The sequence below is a fragment of the Bos javanicus genome, chromosome 19, assembly GCF_032452875.1.
Source record: "Bos javanicus breed banteng chromosome 19, ARS-OSU_banteng_1.0, whole genome shotgun sequence".
Lineage (NCBI taxonomy): Eukaryota > Metazoa > Chordata > Mammalia > Artiodactyla > Bovidae > Bos > Bos javanicus.
The window spans coordinates 12,706,678-12,726,518 of record NC_083886.1 but is presented as its reverse complement, the minus strand read 5'-3'; the positions used below and the strand labels follow the sequence as shown (position 1 = coordinate 12,726,518).

The window sequence follows — 19,841 nt, the reverse complement described above, 5'->3', positions numbered from 1 at the left end:
ATAGGCACATGGTGTTTGTTCTTTCGAGTGGGGAAAAGTGACCACCTGCTTCATCTTGCAGTATGCAGTCGTGCATTTTTTTCTTCTTAGAAGATACTAACTCTGATTAATATAAACTCTGTAACAACAGAAGCATTTCTAAACAAACAACAATAAAAATCAAATAACCCAAAATGAAAGAAGAATCCTATGCAGCCAATGGATTGCTTGTGTGCTTAAATGTAAAAACTTAATATTTCTTGAAAAATTAATTTCTGTGGAACAGTTTTTTCCCCTGACAATGCTAAATAAATTACTGCTATGCTACTGAATCAAAACCACATTCTGATGAAACTGAAGGATCTTAATTGATTAATATACTACATTCAGTTCAGTTCAGTCCAGTTGCTCAGTCGTGTCTGATTCTCTGTGACCTCATGAACTGCAGAATGCCAGGCCTCCCTGTCTATCACCAACTCCTGGAGTTCACCCAAACTCAAGTCCAATGAGTTGGTGATGCCATCCAACCATCTCATCCTCTGTTGTCCCCTTCTCCTGCCCTCAATCTTTCCCAGCATCAGGGTTTTTTCCAATGAGTCAACTCTTCGTATCAGGTGGACAAAGTATTGGAGTTTCAGCTTCAACATCAGTCCTTCCAATGAACACCCAGGACTGATTTTCTTTAGGATGGTCTGGTTGGATCTCCTTGCAGTCCAAGGAACTCTCAACAGTCTTCTCCAGCACCATAGTTCAAAAGCATCAATTCTTTGGGGCTCAGCTTTCTTCACAGTCCAACTCTCACATCCATACATGACCACTGGAAAAACCATACCCTTGACTAACTAGATGGACCTTTGTTGGCAAAGTAATGTCTCTGCTTTTTAACATGCTATCTAGGTTGGTCATAATTTTCCTTCCAAGGAGTAAGCGTCTTATTTCATGGTTGCAATTACCATCTGCAGTGATTTTGGAGCCCCCCAAAATAAAATCTGACACCGTTTTCACTGTTTCCCCATCTATTTCCCATGAAGTGATGGGACCAGATGCCATGATCTTCATTTTCTGAATGTTGAGCTTTAAGCCAACTTTTTCACTCTCCTCTTTCACTTTCATCAAGAGGCTTTTGAGTTCCTCTTCACTTTCTGCCATAAGGGTGGTGTCATCTGCATATCTGAGATTATTGATATTTCTCCTGGCAATCTTGATTCCAGCTTGTGCTTCTTCCAGCCCAGCGTTTCTCATGATGTACTCTGCATATAATTTAAATAAGCAGGGTGACAATATACAGCCTTGATGTACTCCTTTTCCTATTTGGAACCAGTCTGTTGTTCCATGTCCAGTTCTAATTGTTGCTTCCTGGATCTGCACACAAGTTTCTCAAGAGACAGGTCAGGCATTTCTCCAAAGAAGGCATACAGATGGCTAACAAACACATGAAAAGATGCTCAACATCACTCATTATCAGAGAAATGCAAATCAAAACTACAATGAGCTACCATTTCACGCCAGTCAGAATGGCTGCGATCCAAAAGTCTACAAGCAATAAATGCTGGAGAGGGTATGGAGAAAAGGGAACCCTCTTACACTGTTGGTGGGAATGCAAACTAGTATAGCCACTATGGAGAACAGTGTGGAGATTCCTTAAAAGACTGGAAATAGAACTGCCTTATGACCTAGCAATCCCACTGCTGGGCACACACACTGAGGAAACCAGAATTGAAAGAGACACGTGTATCACTGTTTGTAATAGCCAGGACATGGAAGCAACCTAGATGTCCATCAGCAGATGAATGGATAAGAAAGCTGTGGTACATATACACAATGGAGTACTACTCAGCCATTAAAAAGAATACATTTGAATCAGTTCTAATGAGGTGGATGAAACTGGAGCCTATTATACAGAGTGAAGTAAGCCAGAAAGAAAAACACCAATACAGTAAACTAACGCATATATATGGAATTTAGAAAGATGGTAACAATAACCCCGTATACGAGACAGCAAAAGAGACACTGATGTATAGAACAGTCTTTTGGACTCTGTGAGAGAGGGAGAGGGTGGGATGATTTGGGAGAATGGCATTGAAACATGTATAATATCATATGTGAAATGAGTCACCAGTCCAGGTTCAATGTATGATACTGGATGCTTGGGGCTGGTGCACTGAGATGACCCAGAAGGATGGTATGGGGAGGGAGGAGGGTTCAGGATGGGGAACACAAGTATACCTGTGGTGGATTCATGGTGATATATGGCAAAACCAATACAATATTGTAAAGTAAAAAAATAAAAAAAATTAAAAAAGAGAGATACCAGATGGTCTGGTATTCCCATCTCTTTCAGAATTTTCCAGTTTATAGTGATCCACACAGTCAAAGGCTTTTGCATAGTCAATAAAGCAGAAATAGATGTTTTTCTGGAACTCTCTTGCTTTTTCAATGATCCCTTAGAACTAACCAGATTCTTCTCTCTAAAGATCTTTTGTAAAGATAGAAGCATAAAAGGCTAGATTTCCAGGCAATGTGAATTTTTTCATGTTAGATCTAGTAATTCAAATTCTCTAACCAATTCTTTGTCTTTAAAAATAGAAGTCATTAAATACTAAAGCTTGCTACCAACTCTAACTCTTAGCCCAGCTGAGACTCTTACCAGATATGTATCGACTTGGGTTACTCCTGAAGCGATCATCAACTAGAATAAGAGCCCCCCAATCATTCTTGTGTCGAATACACCTGTTAAAAAATAGGGAGAAAGTAAGATAAATACAACAGTGAAAACAGTCAAATTTCTAATGGGACAGAGAGAAGATTGAGAAAATTAATGATGTGTCCTTTAATAAAAGTCATGATTATGAATAAGGTTTATAGAAACTACTCAGTACAATGTACCAGAGAAGGTGTATTTAAAAACACCCTACTTTTGCCAACTACTGATAACTTATACCCAAAAATGCTACATGCATTCTATTTCAAAAGTCAAGAAAATTATAAAAAATATTTCCTCCAAACCTTCCTTACATATACAGAATATTTTTTACCTTATACTAGCTGTAGATTTTATGTAGATAACTTTTATTCTGATTTAACAAGTTTTTATCATAAATAAGTTTGTAAAAAATTTTTTTGCACCAATTGATATAATCATGTAGTTGTTCTTTTTAAACTGCTAATATGGTGGATTACACTAGCAAAATTTCAGATATTGAGCTTACCTTTCTTTCATTCCTAGAATAACCACTATGGCTATGGTGCATTATTCTTTTTATGGATTGTGGGGCTCAATCTGCTAATTGTTTTATTTTAAAAATTATTAAAGATTTTTAAATTTAATGGTTCTTTAGCACATTTACAAGGTTCTACAACCTGTAACACAATCTATTACAGAATATTTTAATCTCACCAAAAAAGAAACCCCATGCCCATTAGTCTCCCTGAATTACTCGAATCATTTCCCCTAACCCCTGACAAGCAGTAATCTACTTCCTCTTCATATGCATGTGTGCATGCAAAGTGGCTTCAGTTGTGTCCAACTCTTGTAGCCCACAAGGCTCCTCTGTCCATAGTATTCTCCAGGCAAGAATACTGGAGTGGATTGCCATGCCCTCCTCCAGGGGATCTTCCTGACTTAGGGATCAAACCTGTCTCTTACCTCCTGCATTGGCAGGTGGGTTCTTTACTACTAGTGCCACCCTGGGAAGCCCCAGATTTATCTGTTTTGGACACTTCATAAACTAGAATCTTATAATATATGGCATTTTATGTCTGGCTTCTCTCACTTAGCATGATGTTTTCAAGGTCCTTGTATCATGTATTATTACTGAATTGTATGAATATACCACAATTTATCTATACATAAAGTACTGATCATTTTGAATTGTTTCCACTTCTGACTATTATGAATAATGCTGCTATATATATTTGTGTACAAGCTTTTATGTTAATACATTAAAAAAAAACTCTTGAGTATAAACTTAGGAATAGAATTGCTAGTTCATATGGAAACTCTATGTTTAAATTTTGAGGAACTGCCACATTTTTTTTTCCAATGCAGTCGCACAATTGTACATTTCCATTAGCCATGCATGAGATTCCCAGTTTCTCCATAGCTTCATTAACACTTGTTATCGCCCATCTTTTTCAATATATTTACCATAAAAGATATGAAGTGGTACTTCACTCTGGTTTTGATTTACATTTCCCTAATGACTAACATAGAGAATGCAATGGCAACCCACTCCAGTACTCTTGCCGGAAAATCCCATGGATGGAGGAGCCTGGTACGCTGCAGTCCATGTGTTCACCCAGAGTCAGACACGACTGAGCGACTTCACTTTCACTTTTCACTTTCCTGCATTGGAGAAGGAAATGGCAACCCACTCCAGTGTTCTTGCCTGGAGAATCCCAGGGACGGGGGAGCCTGGTGGGCTGCCATCTATGGGGTTGCACAGACTCAGACATGACTGAAGTGACTTAGCAGCAGCAGCAGCAATGACTAATGAGTTTGGGTAGGCTCTGGGAATTCGTGATGGACAGGGAGGCCTGGTGTGCTGCAATTCATGGGGTCGCAAAGAGTTGGACGTGACTGAGCGACTGAACTGAACTGAATGACTAATGATGTTGCACATCTTTTCATGTACATACTGGTCGTGTGTCTTTTTTTTGAGAAATATGTATTTAAATTATTGGTCAAAATTAAAATTGCACTGTCTTTTTATTGTTGAACTCTATAAGAGTTCTTTATATATTCTGGAACTAGACTCTGATCAGATACATGATCTGAAATATTTTAAAAACTTTTGCCTAATCCAAGGTCAAGAAAATCTGCACCTTGTTAGCCCTTGATCCATTTTGAGTTAACTTTTCTGTACAGTGTGAGGTAGGGGTCTAACTTCATTTCTCTTGCATTTGTTACTGTTCAGGCGCTAAGTTGATCCAACTAGTTATGACCCCATGGATGCAGCACGCCAGGCTTCCCTGTCCTTCAATATATCTCGGAGTTTGCTCAAATTCATGTCCATTGAGTCAGAGAAGCTGTCTAATCATCTTATCCTCTGTCACCTCCTTCTCCTCCTGTCCTCAATCTTTCCCAGCAGCAGGGTCTTTTCCAGTGAGTTTGTTCTTCCCATCAGGTGGCCAATGTTTTAGAGCTTCAGCTTCAGTAACAATCTTTCCAATGAGTATTCAGGACTGATTTCCTTTAGAGTTGACTGGTTTGATCTCCTTGAAGCTCAAGGGACTCTCAAGAGTCTTCTCCAGCACCACAATTCAAAAGCATCAATTCTTTAGTGCTCAGCCTTCTTTATGGTCCAACTCTCATATCCATACATGACTACTGGAAAAATCGTAGCTTTGACTATATGGACATTTGTTGGCAAAGTGATGTCTTTTTTTAATTGAATGATAATTGCTTTACAGAATTTAGTTGTTTTCTGTCAAACCTCAACATGAATCACCCATTGGTATACATATATCCCTTCCCTTTTGAACTTCCTTCCCATCTCCCTCCCCGTCCCAACCCTCTAAGTTGATACAGAGCACCTGTTTGAGTTTCCTTAGCCATGCAGCAAATTCCCTGTTGGCTATCTATTTTACATACGGTAATGTAAGTTTCCATGTTACTCTTTCCATACATCTCACCCTCTCCTCTGCTCTCCCCATGTCCATAAATCTATTCTCTATGTCTGTTTCTGAATTGCTGCCCTGTAAGTAAATTCTTCAGCACCATTTTTCTAGATTCTGTATATATGCATTAGACTACAATATTTATCTTTCTCTTTCTGACTTACTTCACTCTATACAATGGGTTCTAGGTTCATCCACCTCATTAGAACTGACACAGAGGTGTTCCTTTTTATGGCTGAGTAATACTGCATTGTGTATATGTACAACTTCTTTATCCATTCATCTGCCGATGGACATTTAGGTTGCTTCCATGTTCTAGCTATTGTAAATAGTGCTGCAATGAACAATGTGTCTTTTTCAATTTTGATTTCCTCAGGGGATAAACCTAGGAGTGGGACTGCTGGGTCATATGGTAGCTTTATTCCTAGTTTTTTAAGAAATCTCCATACCATCTTCCATAGTGGCTGTATCAATTTACATTCCCACCAACAGTGCAAGACTGTTCCCTTTTCTCCACACTCTCCCCAGCATTTACTGTTTGTAGACTTTTTGATGATGGCCATTCTGACCAGCATAAGGTCAGAATTGTAGTTTTGATTTGCATTTCTCTAATAATGAGCAATGTTGAGCATCTTTCCATATGTTTGTTAGCCATCTGTATGTCTTCTTTGGAGAAATGTCTTTGGAGAAAGGTCTTTTCCCCACTTTTTGATTGGGTTGTTTGTTTTTTTGGTATTGAATTGTATGAGCTGCTGCTTTTGGAAATTAATCCTTTGTCAGTTGTTTCATTTGGTATTATTTTCTCCTATTCTGAGGGTTGTCTTTTCACCTTGCTTACAGTTTCCTTTGCTATGCAAAAGCTTTTAAGTTTAATCAAGTCCCACTTGTTTACTTTTGCTTTTATTTCCGTTACTCGAGGAGGTGGATCACAGATGATTCTGCTTTGATTTAGGTCATCAACTGTTCTGCCTATCTTTTCCTCTAAGAAGTTTGTAGTTTCTGGTCTTACATTTAGGTCTTTAATCCATTTTGAGTTTATCTTTGTGGGTGTTAGGAAGTGTTCTAATTTCATTCTTTTATGTGTAGTGGTCCCAGTTTGTCCAACACCATTTATTGAAGATGCTGTCTTTGCCCCATTGTATATTCTTGCTTCCTTTGTCAAAAATAAGGTACCCATAGGTGCATGGGTTTATTTCTGGGCTATCTTGTTCCATTGGTCCATATTTCTTGTTTTTTTGCCAGGACCATGTGTCTTGATGACTGTAGCTTTGTAGTATAATCTGAAATCAGGAAGGTTGATTTCTCCAGCTCCACTCTTTTTTCTTAAGACTGCTTTGGCTATTCGGGGTCTTGTGTTTCTATATGAATTGTGAAATTTTTTGTTCTAGTTCTGTGAAAAATGTCATTGGTAATTTGATAGGATCACATTGAATCTGTAGATTGCATTTGGTAGTAAAGTCATTTTCACAATATTGATTCTTCCTACCCAGGAACATGGAATATCTCTCCATCTGTTTATGTCATCTTAGATTTCTTTCATTGGTGCCTTAAAATTTTCTGTGTACAGTTCTTTTGTCTCCTTAGGTAAGTTTATTTCTACTTATTTAATTCTTTTTGTTGCAATGGTAAATGGGATTGATTACTTAATTTTTCTGATTTTTCATTTTTAGAAATATAGAAATGCAAGTGATTTCTGTGTATTGATTTTGTATCCTGCAACTTAGCTAAATTCACTGATTAGCTATAGTAATTTTCTGATATCTTTAGTGTTTTCTATGTACGGATCATGTAATCTGCAAACAGTGAGAGCTTTACTTTTTCTTTTCTGATCTGGATTCCTTTTATTTTTCTTCTCTAATTGCTGTAGCTAGGACTTCCAGAACTATGTTGAATAATAGTGGTGAAAGTGGACACCCTTGTCTTGTTCCTGATCTTAGGGGGAATGCTTTCAGTTTTTCACCATTGAGAATAATGTTTGCTGTTATCATATATGGCCTTTGCTATGTTGAGGTAGGTTCCTTCTATGTCCATTTTTTGAAGAATTTTAATCATATGTGAGTGCTGACTTTTCTCAAAGGATTTTTGTGCATCTATTGAGATTGTCATATGGTTTTTACCTTTCAATTTGTTAATATGGTGTATCACATTGATTGATTTGTGTATACTGAAGAATCCTTGCATTCCTGGAATAAACCCCACTTAATCATGGTGTATGAGCTTTTTGATGTGTTGCTGAATTCTGTTGGCTAAAATTTTGTTAAGGATTTTTGCGTCTATGTTCATCAGTGATATTGGCCTGTAGTTTTCTTTTTATGTGTTGTCTTTATCTGGTTTTGGTATCAGGGTGACGGTGGCCTCATAGAATGAGTTTGGAAGTGTTCCTTCTGCAATTTTTTGAAAGAGTTTTAGAAGGATAGGTATTAGCTCTTCTCTAAATGTTGATAGAATTCTGCTGTGAAGCCATCTGGTCCTGGGCTTTTGTTTTTTGGGAGATTTTTCATCACAGCTTCAATTTAACTGCTTGTAATTTTGTTGTTGTTCATAACTTCTATTTCTTCCTGGTTCAGTCTTAGAAGATTGAACTTTTCTAAGAATCTGTCCATTTCTTCTAGTTTATCCATTTTATTGCCATACAGTTGTTCATAATTGTCTCTTATAATCTTTTGTATTTCTGCAACCTCTCCTTTTTCATTTCCAATTTTGTTGATTTGATTCTTCTCTTTTTTTCTTGATGAGTCTGGCCAAAGGTTTGTCAATTTTGTTTATCTTCTCAAAGAACCAGCTTTTACTTTTATTAATCTTTACCACTGTTTCTTTCATTTTTCATTTATTTCTGCTCAAATCTTTATTTCTTTCCTTCTACTAATTGTGGGGTGTTTTGGTTCTTCTTTTTCCAGTTGTTTTAGGTGTAGTTAGGTTGCCTATTTGATGTTTCTTGAGGTAGGATTGTATTGCTATAAACGTCCCTCTTAGAACTGCTTTTCCTGCATCCCATAGGTTTTGAGTTGTTGTGTTTTCATGGTCATTTCTTTCTAGAAATTTTCTTATTTCCTTTTTGATTTCTTCAGTAACCTGTTGGTTATTTAGAAACATGTTGTTTAATCTCCATGTGTTTGTGCTTCTTACAGCTTTTTTCTTGTAATTGATATCTAGTCTCATAGCGTTGTGGTAGAAGATTCGTGATGCCATTTCAATTTTCTTAAATTTACTGAGGTTTGATTTGTGACCCAAGATGTGGTCTATCCTGGAGAATGTTCTATGTGCACTTGAGAAGAAGCTGTATTCTTCTGCATTTGGATGGAATGTCCTGAAGATATCAATGAGATCCATCTCATCTAATGTATCATTTAAGATGTGTGTTTCCTTATTAATTTTGATGATCTGTCCATTGGTGTGAGTGGGGTGTTAAAGTATGCTACTATTATTGTGCTACTGTCAGTTTCTCCTTCTATGTCTGTTAGTGTTTGTCTTATGTATTGAGGTGCTCCTATGTTGGGTGCATAGATATTTACAATTGTTATGTCTTCCTCTTGGATTGATCCCCTGATCATTATGTAGTGTCCTTCCATTTCTCTTGTAATCTTCTTTATCTTAAGGTCTATTTTGTCTGATATGAGGATTGCTACTCCAGCTTTCTTTTGCTTCCCATTTGCATGGAATATATTTTTCCATCATCTCACTTTCAGTCTACATGTGTCTTTAGGTCTGAAGTGGGTTTCCTGTAGACAGCATATATATTGGTCTTATTTTTGTATCCATTCAGCCAGTCTGCGTCTTTTGGTTGGAGCATTTAATCCATTTACATTTAAAGTAATTATTGATACATGTGTTCCTACTGTCATTTTCTTAATTGTTTGGGGTTGATTTTGTAGATCTTTTTCCTTGTCTTATATTTCTTGACTATATAAATCCCTTTAACATTTGTTGTAAAGCTGGTTTGGTGGTAGTGAATTCTCTTAACTTTCACTTGTCTGAAAAGCTTTTTATTTCTCCATCAATTTTGAATGAGATGCTTGCTGGGTAGAGTAACCATGATTATAGAATTTTTCCCTTTCAGTACTTTAAACATATCCTGCCAATTCTGAACCAGTCAGTTGTTCCATGTGAGGTTCTAATTGTTGCTTCTTGACCTGTGTACAGGTTTCTCAGGAGATAGGTAAGGTGGTCTGGTTTTCACCTCTTTAAGAATTTTCCACAGTTTGTTGTGATCCACATAGTCAAAGGCTTTCACATAGTCAATGAAGCAGAAGTTTTTTATGGAATTCCCTTGCTTTCTCTGTGATCCAACAAATGTTGGCAATTTGATTTCTGGTTCCTTTACCTTTTCTAAACCTAGCTTGTAGTTCTCAGCTCACACACTGCTAAAATATAGCTTGAAGTATTTTGAGCATTACCTTACTAGAATGCAAAATGAGCACAACTGTGTAGAAGCCTGAACATTCTTTGGCACCTTCCTTCTTTGGATTGTAATGAAAACTGACCTTTTCCAGTCCTGTTGCCACTTGCTCAGTTTTCCAATTTTGCTGACATACTGAGTGCAGCATTTTAACAGCATCATCTTTTGGGATTTGAAATAGCTTAGCTGGAATTCCATCACCTCCACTAGCTTTGTAGTAATGCTTCCTAGGGCCCACTTGACTTCATACTCCAGGATGTCTGACCCAAGGTGAGTGATCACACCATTGTGGTTATCCATTTCATTATGATCTTTTTTGTATAATTCTTGAGAATTTTAATAAACACCTTAATTTATAAAATCTAATTTGGATTGATATGAACTTAATTTCAATAGTATACAAAAACACTGCTCCTGTAATAACAGTTTCTTCCCTCCTCACACTGTGTTATTTCTTTAATTTAAATTTTATCTTTAAACATTACACCTGTGCAGAAAAGTGAGTATAGCAGGCCAAGTTGCTTATCTCTAAAAATGTCTGCATATAAAAGCAGCCCTTGGTTGGCTTTTAGATTTCAGGAAGGTTCCAATCACAAACTGATAAGAAAGTCTCTCTGTGTCTAAAATGTCTATGCAAAAATAAGGTTAATGCCAAACATGTGCTTTTCTTCTGAGAGTCTAGACTTTGGTAAAGTGTTAGGCAGAGACTGCCTATATGACCAGTCCAAATAAAAACACTGGGTGCTGAATCTTTAACAAGCTCTCTTGGTTGGCAATTATACACACAGGTTACCACAATTCATTGCTGGGAATCTAAGAGTGCCCTGTATGACTCCATTGAGAGAAGACACTTGGAAGATTGTGCCTGACTTCTCCTGGAGCTTTGCCTGTGTGCCTTCTCTTTGCTGTTTTTGTTTGTATCCTTTCACCGCAATAAATCTTAGCTGTGTATACAGCCGTTTGCTAAATCTATCACTGCTCCTGGTGAATAACTAAATCTAGTTATGGTTTTTGGGAGCCCCAAGACCCATGCTTATTACCACAGACATAAAATTACTGCTTTATGCAGTTGCTTTCAAAAATCAAATAGGAGAAAAAGAGCTACCAAAATATACTTATATTGTTTTTTATATTTACCTATGAAATTACAGATCCTCCTTATTTCTTCATATGGATGTAAGTTACTGATTAGTGTCCTTTCATTTAGCAAGAAAGAGACTCCTTTTAGTGCCTCTTGTACAATTAAGATTTCCAAAGATTAATTCTCTTGGTTTTTGTTTGAAAATGTTCTCAGTTTAGTTCAGTCGCTCAGTCGTGTCCAACTCTTTGCGACCCCATGAACTGCAGCACACCAGGCCTCCCTGTCCATCACCAACTCTCAGAGTCCACCCAAACCCATGTCCATTGAGTCGGTAATGCCATCCAACCATCTCATCCTCTGTCATCCCCTTCTCCTCCTGCCCTCAATCTTTCCCAGCATCAGGGTCTTTTCAAATGAGTCAGCTCTTTTCATCAGGTGGCCAAAGTATTGGAGTTTCAGCTTCAACATCAGTCCTACCAACAAACACCCAGGACTGATCTCCTTTAGGATGGACTGTTTGGATCTCTTTGCAGTCCAAGGGACTCTCAAGAGTTTTCTCCAACACCACAGTTCAAAAGCATCAATTCTTTGGGGCTCAGCTTTCTTTATAGTCCAACTCTCACATCAATACATGACCACTGGAAAAACCATAGACTTGACTAGATGGACCTTTCTTGGCAAAGTAATGTCTCTGCTTTTTAATATGCTTTCTAGGTTGGTCATAACTTTCCTTCCAAGAAGTAAGTGTTCTATTTCCTCCTTAATCTTTGAAGTATAAATTTGCCAGATATAGATTCCACTGATGGTCTTTTTCTTTCAGCACTTTAAATATTTCAATTTATTGCCTCCTTTCCATAGTGTTCAGTAAAAGATCTGCTAATCGAAGTGATCCTGTATATGGTTTTTCTCTTGCTGTTTTCTAGATTCTCTTTTTGTCTTCTGATAGTTTGATCACAACATTCTGATGTATGGATCTCTTTGAGTTCAAACCACTTCAGAGTTTTCTGCTTTTCTGAGATGTGGAGATCAGTGTTTTTCACCAAATTTGTGAAGTTTCCAGCCATTATTTCTTCAAAAAAATCTTTCTCTTTTCTCCCCCTAAGACTCTTTTTGTGTATGTTGGTATGCTTGATGTGGTTGTACAGGTTTCTGAGGCTATCTTAATTATTCTTCATTTTTCTTCTATCTGTTCCTCATACTAGAAATCAATTCTTTCTTCTTTCTCTTCAAAACTGTTGGTGAGCCCCTCTAATAAATTTTTCATTTCACTTATTGTACATTTCAACTCCAGAATTTCCATTAGGTTCTTTTTTTAAAAAAAATTCTAATTATTGATATTCTTCACTTGGTGAAACATCATTCCCATAGTTTCTTACAGTTCTTTAGACATAATTTTCTTAGTTCTTTGATCATATTTAAAATGGCTTTATATACCAACTTCAACCTCTTTAACTCCCTTAGAGATAATTCTTATTGATTGCTTTCAAATCTTCAAAACAACTTTTAACTTTGTCACCCCGGACATTCTGTCTACACTGGTACATGTTCTTTAGGTTATGTTTATTCTGTTGTTGGGTGGAGTACTCTATAATGTCAATCTGATCTAGTTGGATAACAACATTGTTTAACTCTTTTATCTCCTTACTGCTTTTCTGTTTCCTACTGCTAGCTATTGGGTTGGCCAAAAAGTTCATTTAGGTTTTTCCATCACATCTTATGAAATTTTTGACCAACCCAGTATTATTGAAAGAGGAATTTTAAAGTCTCCAACTTTACTTGTGGATTTGTCTATTTCTCTATTCAGATGTCAGCTTTTGTGTCATTTATTTTGAGGTTCTATTTTTAGGTGAATACACAATTACGATTGTTACGTCTTTTTAGATAAGTGTTCCTTTTACCATTATGCAATTTTCCTTTTAGCACCCCTGTAATTTTCTTTGTTCTGAATTCTACTTTGTCTTGATATTAATATAGTTATTCCAACCAGTTCACTGGGGAAGAAGATCAGAATTCAAATTATCAATCTGTCTAGTATGATTTACTTTTCATAGTACTCAAATAGCAGCTCTATGTATTTTATCCAGGTTTTTAAAACAGTATAGAATGCACTTATTCCATCTTATCTAGAACTGAAACCTCCAGACATTGTAAGAAGTTAATTTTAGCTTGTAAATTTTAATTCTTAATGAAATACACAAGCACAGTTTAAAAGTCAAACAGTTTTATAATATTATAATAGTTTTAATAAAACCAGAATTCTCTTTTGCCTACTCATATCACATCTTCAGTTCCCAATCTCAGAAACAATTAATTAAAAATACTTTAGGTAGTTCTTGTGGTCATTTGTCTTGGATTTTAACCACTATAAATTATGTACAGATTCTTCCTATGCTGCTGCTGCTAAGTCGATTCAGTCGTGTCCGACTCTGTGCGACCCCATAGACGGCAGCCCACCAGGATCCCCCATCCCTGGGATTCTCCAGGCAAGAACACTGGAGTGGGTTGCCATTTCCTTCTCCAATGCATCAAAGTGAAAAGTGAAAGTGAAATCACTCAGTCATGTCCGACTCTTAGCGACCCCATGGACTACAGACCACCAGGCTCCTCCATCCATGGGATTCTCCAGGCAAGAGTACTGGAGTGGGGTGCCATTGCCTTCTCCGGATTCTTCCTATAGAAGATGCTTATTTCATATTACTCCTCTCCAATCTCCTAGTACAGTTATATCACAATTCTTTTGCATATCAATATTCAGTGGCTTATCATGTATAGATGAAATTACATGATGGACTATGATTATATTCCCTTTCTCGTATGTTTTTGTCTACCTTGGAGTTACTAACTCTCTTTCTCCCCGTTCTTGCTTAATTTTCTGTTTTCTATCATTAATTAGTTCCCACTTTGTCACAGCTGTGAATTTTTTTTCAATATGGGTAAACCTTCCATCCTCAAAAACCAATCTAGACTAACTACTATGGGACTGCCGCACAGATTCATCCTAGAACCTTCTTTCTTGTTTTGGGAATTCCACTTTTCTGGGTTGGAACTCCAGTTTCCTGCATCCTTGGTATTCCTCTTTCTGAATTTTCTCTTCTTTGATAAAGCGTATCTTTCAGTAGAATACCGAGAAACTGTGCATTTGAAGCAAACGCTTCAGGTCCTTTAACACTGAAGGCTTTATTTTGTCTTATAGTTTATTGATCATTTGGGGGTTGCTTAGAACATAAATTCAATGGCACCCTACTCCAGTACTTTTGCCTGGAAAATCCCACGGACGGAGGAGCCTGGTAGGCTGCAGTCCATGAGGTCGCTAGAGTTGGACACGACTGAGCGACTTCACTTTGACTTTTCACTTTCATGCACTGGAGAAGGAAATGGCAGCCCACTCCAGTGTTCTTCCCTGGAGAATCTCAGGGACGGGGAAGCCTGGTGGGCTGCCGTCTCTGCGGTCACACAGAGTCGGACACGACTGAAGTGACTTAGCAGTAGCAGCAGTAACAGTAGAACATAAATTGCAAATCAAAAATTTCCCTCAGATAGTTGAAGATAATTTTTAACAGTCTTCTGGCTTCTGGTATTGCTTTTAAGAAGTCTATTTCAATTTAGACTCCATATCTTTTGTATGAGAGTTGTCTTTTTCTCTCTGGATGGTTTTAGGACCTTTTTCTTTACCTTAGGTACTTTGAAACTGCATAGCGAGGTGCTTTGTAGCTCTTCCCCTTTACTGGTGCTTGAATGTGTCTTTTCATCAGGAAACTACATTCTTCAATTCTGAGCATTTTTCTTGAATTATTTCTTTGACATATTTCTTTATTTTCTCCAGTCTCTTCATATGGAGCTCTGATTTATCAGAAGTTGGTTCTTGCATACTGCTCCTCTAATTTTCTAGTTCTTCTTTCCTATTTCTCTTTGATTTTTGGATGTGGGAAATTCTAATTTTTCTCTCCTAAATCCAATTCTACATTTAAAATCTGTTGCTACCATATTAATGTCTAGGAATGTTTTCTTATTTTCCATTCTTGTTTTACGGAGGCACTATCTTACCTCCCTATGGATATTACCAATAGAAATTTATAAAGTTTTCTTCTGTCCCAGGGTTGGCAAAATACAGTCCACAGAGGAAATCTGGCCCACATCATATTTTTGTATAGCCTACAATCTAGGAATGGTATTTACATTTTAAAGGTTAAATAGAAAACAAAAAAGAACATGGATGCAGACTGTGTGTAGCCTGAGAAACATAAAACATTCTTGTCTGGCCTGTTACAGTTTGCCAACCCCTGTTCTATTACACTGTTTCTGTTTTCTGCAAGTTCTTCCACCTACAAGGAATTCCACCTTATGATACTCTCTTGTGATATTTTAAAGTAATCCAAGATTCCAAGGCATCAGACCAACATAAGACAGGGTGTCCACCTGTCTTAGAGAAGAACACTGCACTTTCCTGCCTTGAAGATATAAGATTGTCAGCTGAGGGAAAAAAAGAGAATAGAGTTCTCACATTCAGTAGGTAGACTTTTCTTACCCCCCATCTTTTATTCCTTCTTAGCTGTACCCATAGTTAGAGAATATAGACTCTCTAGTTCATTATATCCAGAGAGTAAACCTGGATGGAGCGGGCTGTCTAACTACTTCTTATACTAACATGTAACCAATTCTAGAGTAGCTCCAAGTCCTAAGTTTTTCTATGCTTGAATCTGGAAGATCTTATTAGCTTTCAAGACTATAGATTTAAATTTCAGCTTTCTCTTGCCTGTTAAGTCATTCAGTCATTCATCTGTTTTTCTGTGTTTAAAATTTATTGACAGTTCATCTGTTACTATCTCTTCTCCTACTCTTTTCATGTCTATAGATTTGACATTTTTATTCCTATACCATCATGGGATTTTGAGAGGGGGTGAAAATTAATATAAATGTTTGATTTCTCCATAGGGACTTAAAAAATCTAAATTTTATATGATACTCTTTTGTGATGCTAAGTTGCTTCAGTCGTGTCTGACTCTGTGCGACCCCATAGACGGCAGCCCATCAGGCTCCACTGTCCCTGGGATTTTCCAGGCAAGAACACTGGAGTGGGTTGCCATTTCCTTCTCCAGTGCATGAAAGTGAAAAATGAAAGTGAAGTCGCTCAGTCATGTCCGATCTTAGCAACCCCATGGACTGCAGCCTACCAGGCTCCTCTGTCCATGGGATTTTCCAGTCAAGAGTACTGGAGTGGGGTGCCATTGCCTTCTCCGACTCTTCTGTGATACTTTAAAGTAATCCATAGGTTCTGAGGCATCAGACCAACCACAAAATTGGAAGGGCAGGATAGGAAGATGGATACTGTCAATTGTTATATAATAACACTGTTTTATAAAACTGTTGAAAATCAATGTAAAGTCAGGGTGCCATTCTATCATGGTCCCACTTTGGTTTATGTTTAAAGTGCTCTATAACAGAAAGGCATTAACAAAATAGTTCAGAGAAAAAGGTTTCACCTTTTCTTTTTCCCATTGTTTTCATACTGCCTTGCTCAAATGAATTATGCCCACTTGAGACAAAGATTATACTTCAGTAAAGCAGAACCGTTAGGAAACTTATAGTGCAGTTGTAACCTGGTCACAAAACCATCTGGTACATTCCTGAAAGCTGTTATTACATTTCATGGGCTTATATTACTTCAAATACGCTAAGAGTCCCATGTGGGCTTAAAAAAAAGATAACATTTTTTAAACTCAATTTGTTTCTGCTTACTTTAGTCCTTCTAGACATATCTCTTATAAGAACAGTGCCTTAGTAATAAGCACCTTTTATGTCAATCAATACACATTACAAATTTTACCATATGATGTAAAACATTCACTTGATTTTTTAGTGGATGTTTCTTTGTAATAAGTTGCTACTTGTTGATTCCATTTCTCTAAAAATCAGTAAAATAACAGGCTGTCACTTTTTAATTAATGAAATAATGAAACTATAGTATTATATATCAATATTATAAACACATGCTTTTCTGAAATTCTTGAAAAGTATGTTTCAAAGCTCTAGAAATTCTCTGCTCAATATGGTATAGCTGGAAAAGCACTGAACCTGGCATTTTTCACTAATTCAACAAGTATATACATCGCATCTATGCCCCAAGATGAGACACAGTTGCTAAGAATGTAAAAATGTCTAATACATGTTTAGGGAAGGAGACAGATATATAAACAGGCTATTCCAATATAATGAGATATATGTTATAATAGAGATGAGTATAAAATGCTATGGGTTTCCTACAGAGTAAATAACTCTAGTTGAAGAAATGTTAAAAAGTCTTCATGTAAGACATGACCTCTTCAACTAGGTTTTAACTGGTAAACTTACCAGATGAATTGTACGTAACTTGAATGTGACGGCAAAGACTAATGAAAGGATATGGAATATTTAATAGTTTAATAATGAGATGTTTATATTTAATAGTGAGAATTTTAGTGGATACAGGCAGGGCATAAGGATGAAAAAGCAAGTCTTAAGGTTTTAAATGTAGGTGGGGTCAAGACGTGAAGGTGTATTTAGCAGCTATGTGACATTAGGCAAGTAATTTCATCTTCACAACCTGCTTAATATATGTAGAAAAAGTTTATAAATGACAAAATAAGATACAAATATACTTTTGCTTCAGATGGTTTCTGAAAATTCAAGGTATTGCTCATACTGAGAGAAAAAATAATCAACTGATGTAAAAATATTTGTTTTCCTGAAATTCAACATAGTAACTAAAAGTTAAGAATTTTAAAAACAAATATTCAGGCTCCCCTAGAAACTATTTGTTGAATATTAAAATTCTAATACAACAAACAGGTCAACCAACAGGGAGAGACAAAGTAAGTAGATGGAATGCTTCAAGGACAATTTCCAGTGCAACTTGATGCCAAGTACAAGTGGGATTTCTAGGAAGAGAAGGGCAGCAACTTAACCGTATCAGTAGGTTAAACATAGATCTGAATAATTCAGTTTGAACAGAAACAACTACAGAATATCATTCTGAAATGATGGGGAGGGGAGTAGGTGATGTGTTTTAGGACTTACTTTAGCTGTTGCAGTCCTATGTCATCAGCATATGTAAATCTGAACAGAAATGTATTCTGGTCTGCTTAGGTATAAATGAGCTAATGTGAATAAACAAGACACAAGAAAAATATAATTTCTAGATTGGTTAGGGTAGGTAATGATTAGCTGCAGGTCTTCTGACTGAACTGAAAATGTGTCAAATGGCCATGTTTTTGTGATTTTGCCCTTAACCTGTGTTCTTCTATTTGAATTTTCCGAATTTTATTTGTATAGCTTCACAGGAAAAAACTATTATATGTATAAACTAATTACAATTTCAGAAATAGAAAATGATAAAATGTTAAATTAGATTATAAATAATCTAATAATTTTAGTGTTCATAAATTTAAAGTGTTGATGTCTTGTAGGACAGCAGTCCCCAACCCTTTGGGCATCAGGGACAAGTTTCATGGAAGATAATTTTCCCACAGATGGCAGCTGAGGGTTGGGGCAGGGGGGAAGATGGTTAGGAGGGTTTCCAGTGTAACTGGCCGCTCATCTCCCGCTGTGTAGCCCAGTTCCTAACAGGCCACGGATGAGAATGAGTTGGGGAACCCCGCTGTAGGACCTCATGTGAAATTATGGTATAAAATGGTGTTTTAAAAACTAGTTCCACAAAGCACAAATCTTAACGGACCACAATCTTTGGAAAAAGGAGTACATTATAATTAAATATTACTGTCAGGGAGTTGTATTCTCTAGTACCATGAACACAGTTTGTTTTTAATCGCTCTTAGTTTGCTTTTCACCCATAAGATCATCATTTGGGTTCTGATGTTCACAAGATAAAATTTTATTGTTTGGTGGTGAAATTCTATAAACATCTACTGAGCACTTCTGTTGTACACTCACTGACCAATCATAAATCTTTGAACTTAAGAAATACTGAGTTTCATTTATTTCACTGACTCTTTCAACTTTCACTTCTGACATCAATCACTGAGAATATACCAGTACTGAGTGTTCCAGTAAAATAAAATTCCATCAAATTTATTTATAAGGAATAAAGCAGCAAGACTAGCTGTACACATAGTCCTGGTTGGAGATAATATTACAGTAGTGTTACATTAAATTTCACTCCACTTACCTACCAAGGGCCTGGTTTAAGGCCCTGTATGCTTGAATTTCATACCATTGACGACCTGGTAAAAGACCTCTTAATTTTGAATGCTGATCATTATACTGTCTCTTCAGTTCAACCTATAATTTTAAAATATAAAGAATACAGTAGATAATTAAAGCTCATTTAAAAATCATATTAACTTCTAACATTTTGAATATCATTTAATTAGGGTAGAAAGATGTTTTTTTTCATACTAAACTTTTTTTTTGGTCATTTAAAACATTTCCATTCACCTTAACACTACCTAAATTCATACATGAACATAATTAATCAGCTCTGTGATAATATCAATCAGTTTTAGACATAATTTATGTATGACAAAATTCTCAAACTTTTAATGTACATGTAGATAAATTTTAATAAATGTAACCACCATCACAATCATTATTTAAAATATTTTCACTTCCTAAAAATATTTTTCTATCCTTCTTCAGGCAATTTCCTTTATTGCTGACCTGGTCAACCAATGATCTGTTTTCTGTTTTGCTTTGTATAGAATTCTATGTAAATGTTATTATACTGTATGTAACCATTTGTGTCTTTTTTTCATCTAGCATTATGAGTTTGGA

The 19,841-nt window shown here is 36.5% G+C and overlaps 1 protein-coding gene across 3 annotated transcripts in view; it reads right to left on the bottom strand.

Moving 5' to 3' along the window:
- Positions 1-19,841, bottom strand: part of BRIP1 (BRCA1 interacting helicase 1) — a 182,294-nt gene that overhangs the window by 6,220 nt on the left and 156,233 nt on the right. For all 3 annotated transcript variants that reach the window (XM_061390217.1, XM_061390216.1, XM_061390218.1), the window contains exons 17-18: positions 19,237-19,349; positions 2,627-2,709 (exon numbers count right to left, since the gene is read on the bottom strand). In XM_061390217.1, the coding sequence (XP_061246201.1) occupies positions 2,627-2,709; positions 19,237-19,349 (196 nt within the window). The remainder of the gene's footprint in view (positions 1-2,626; positions 2,710-19,236; positions 19,350-19,841) is intronic.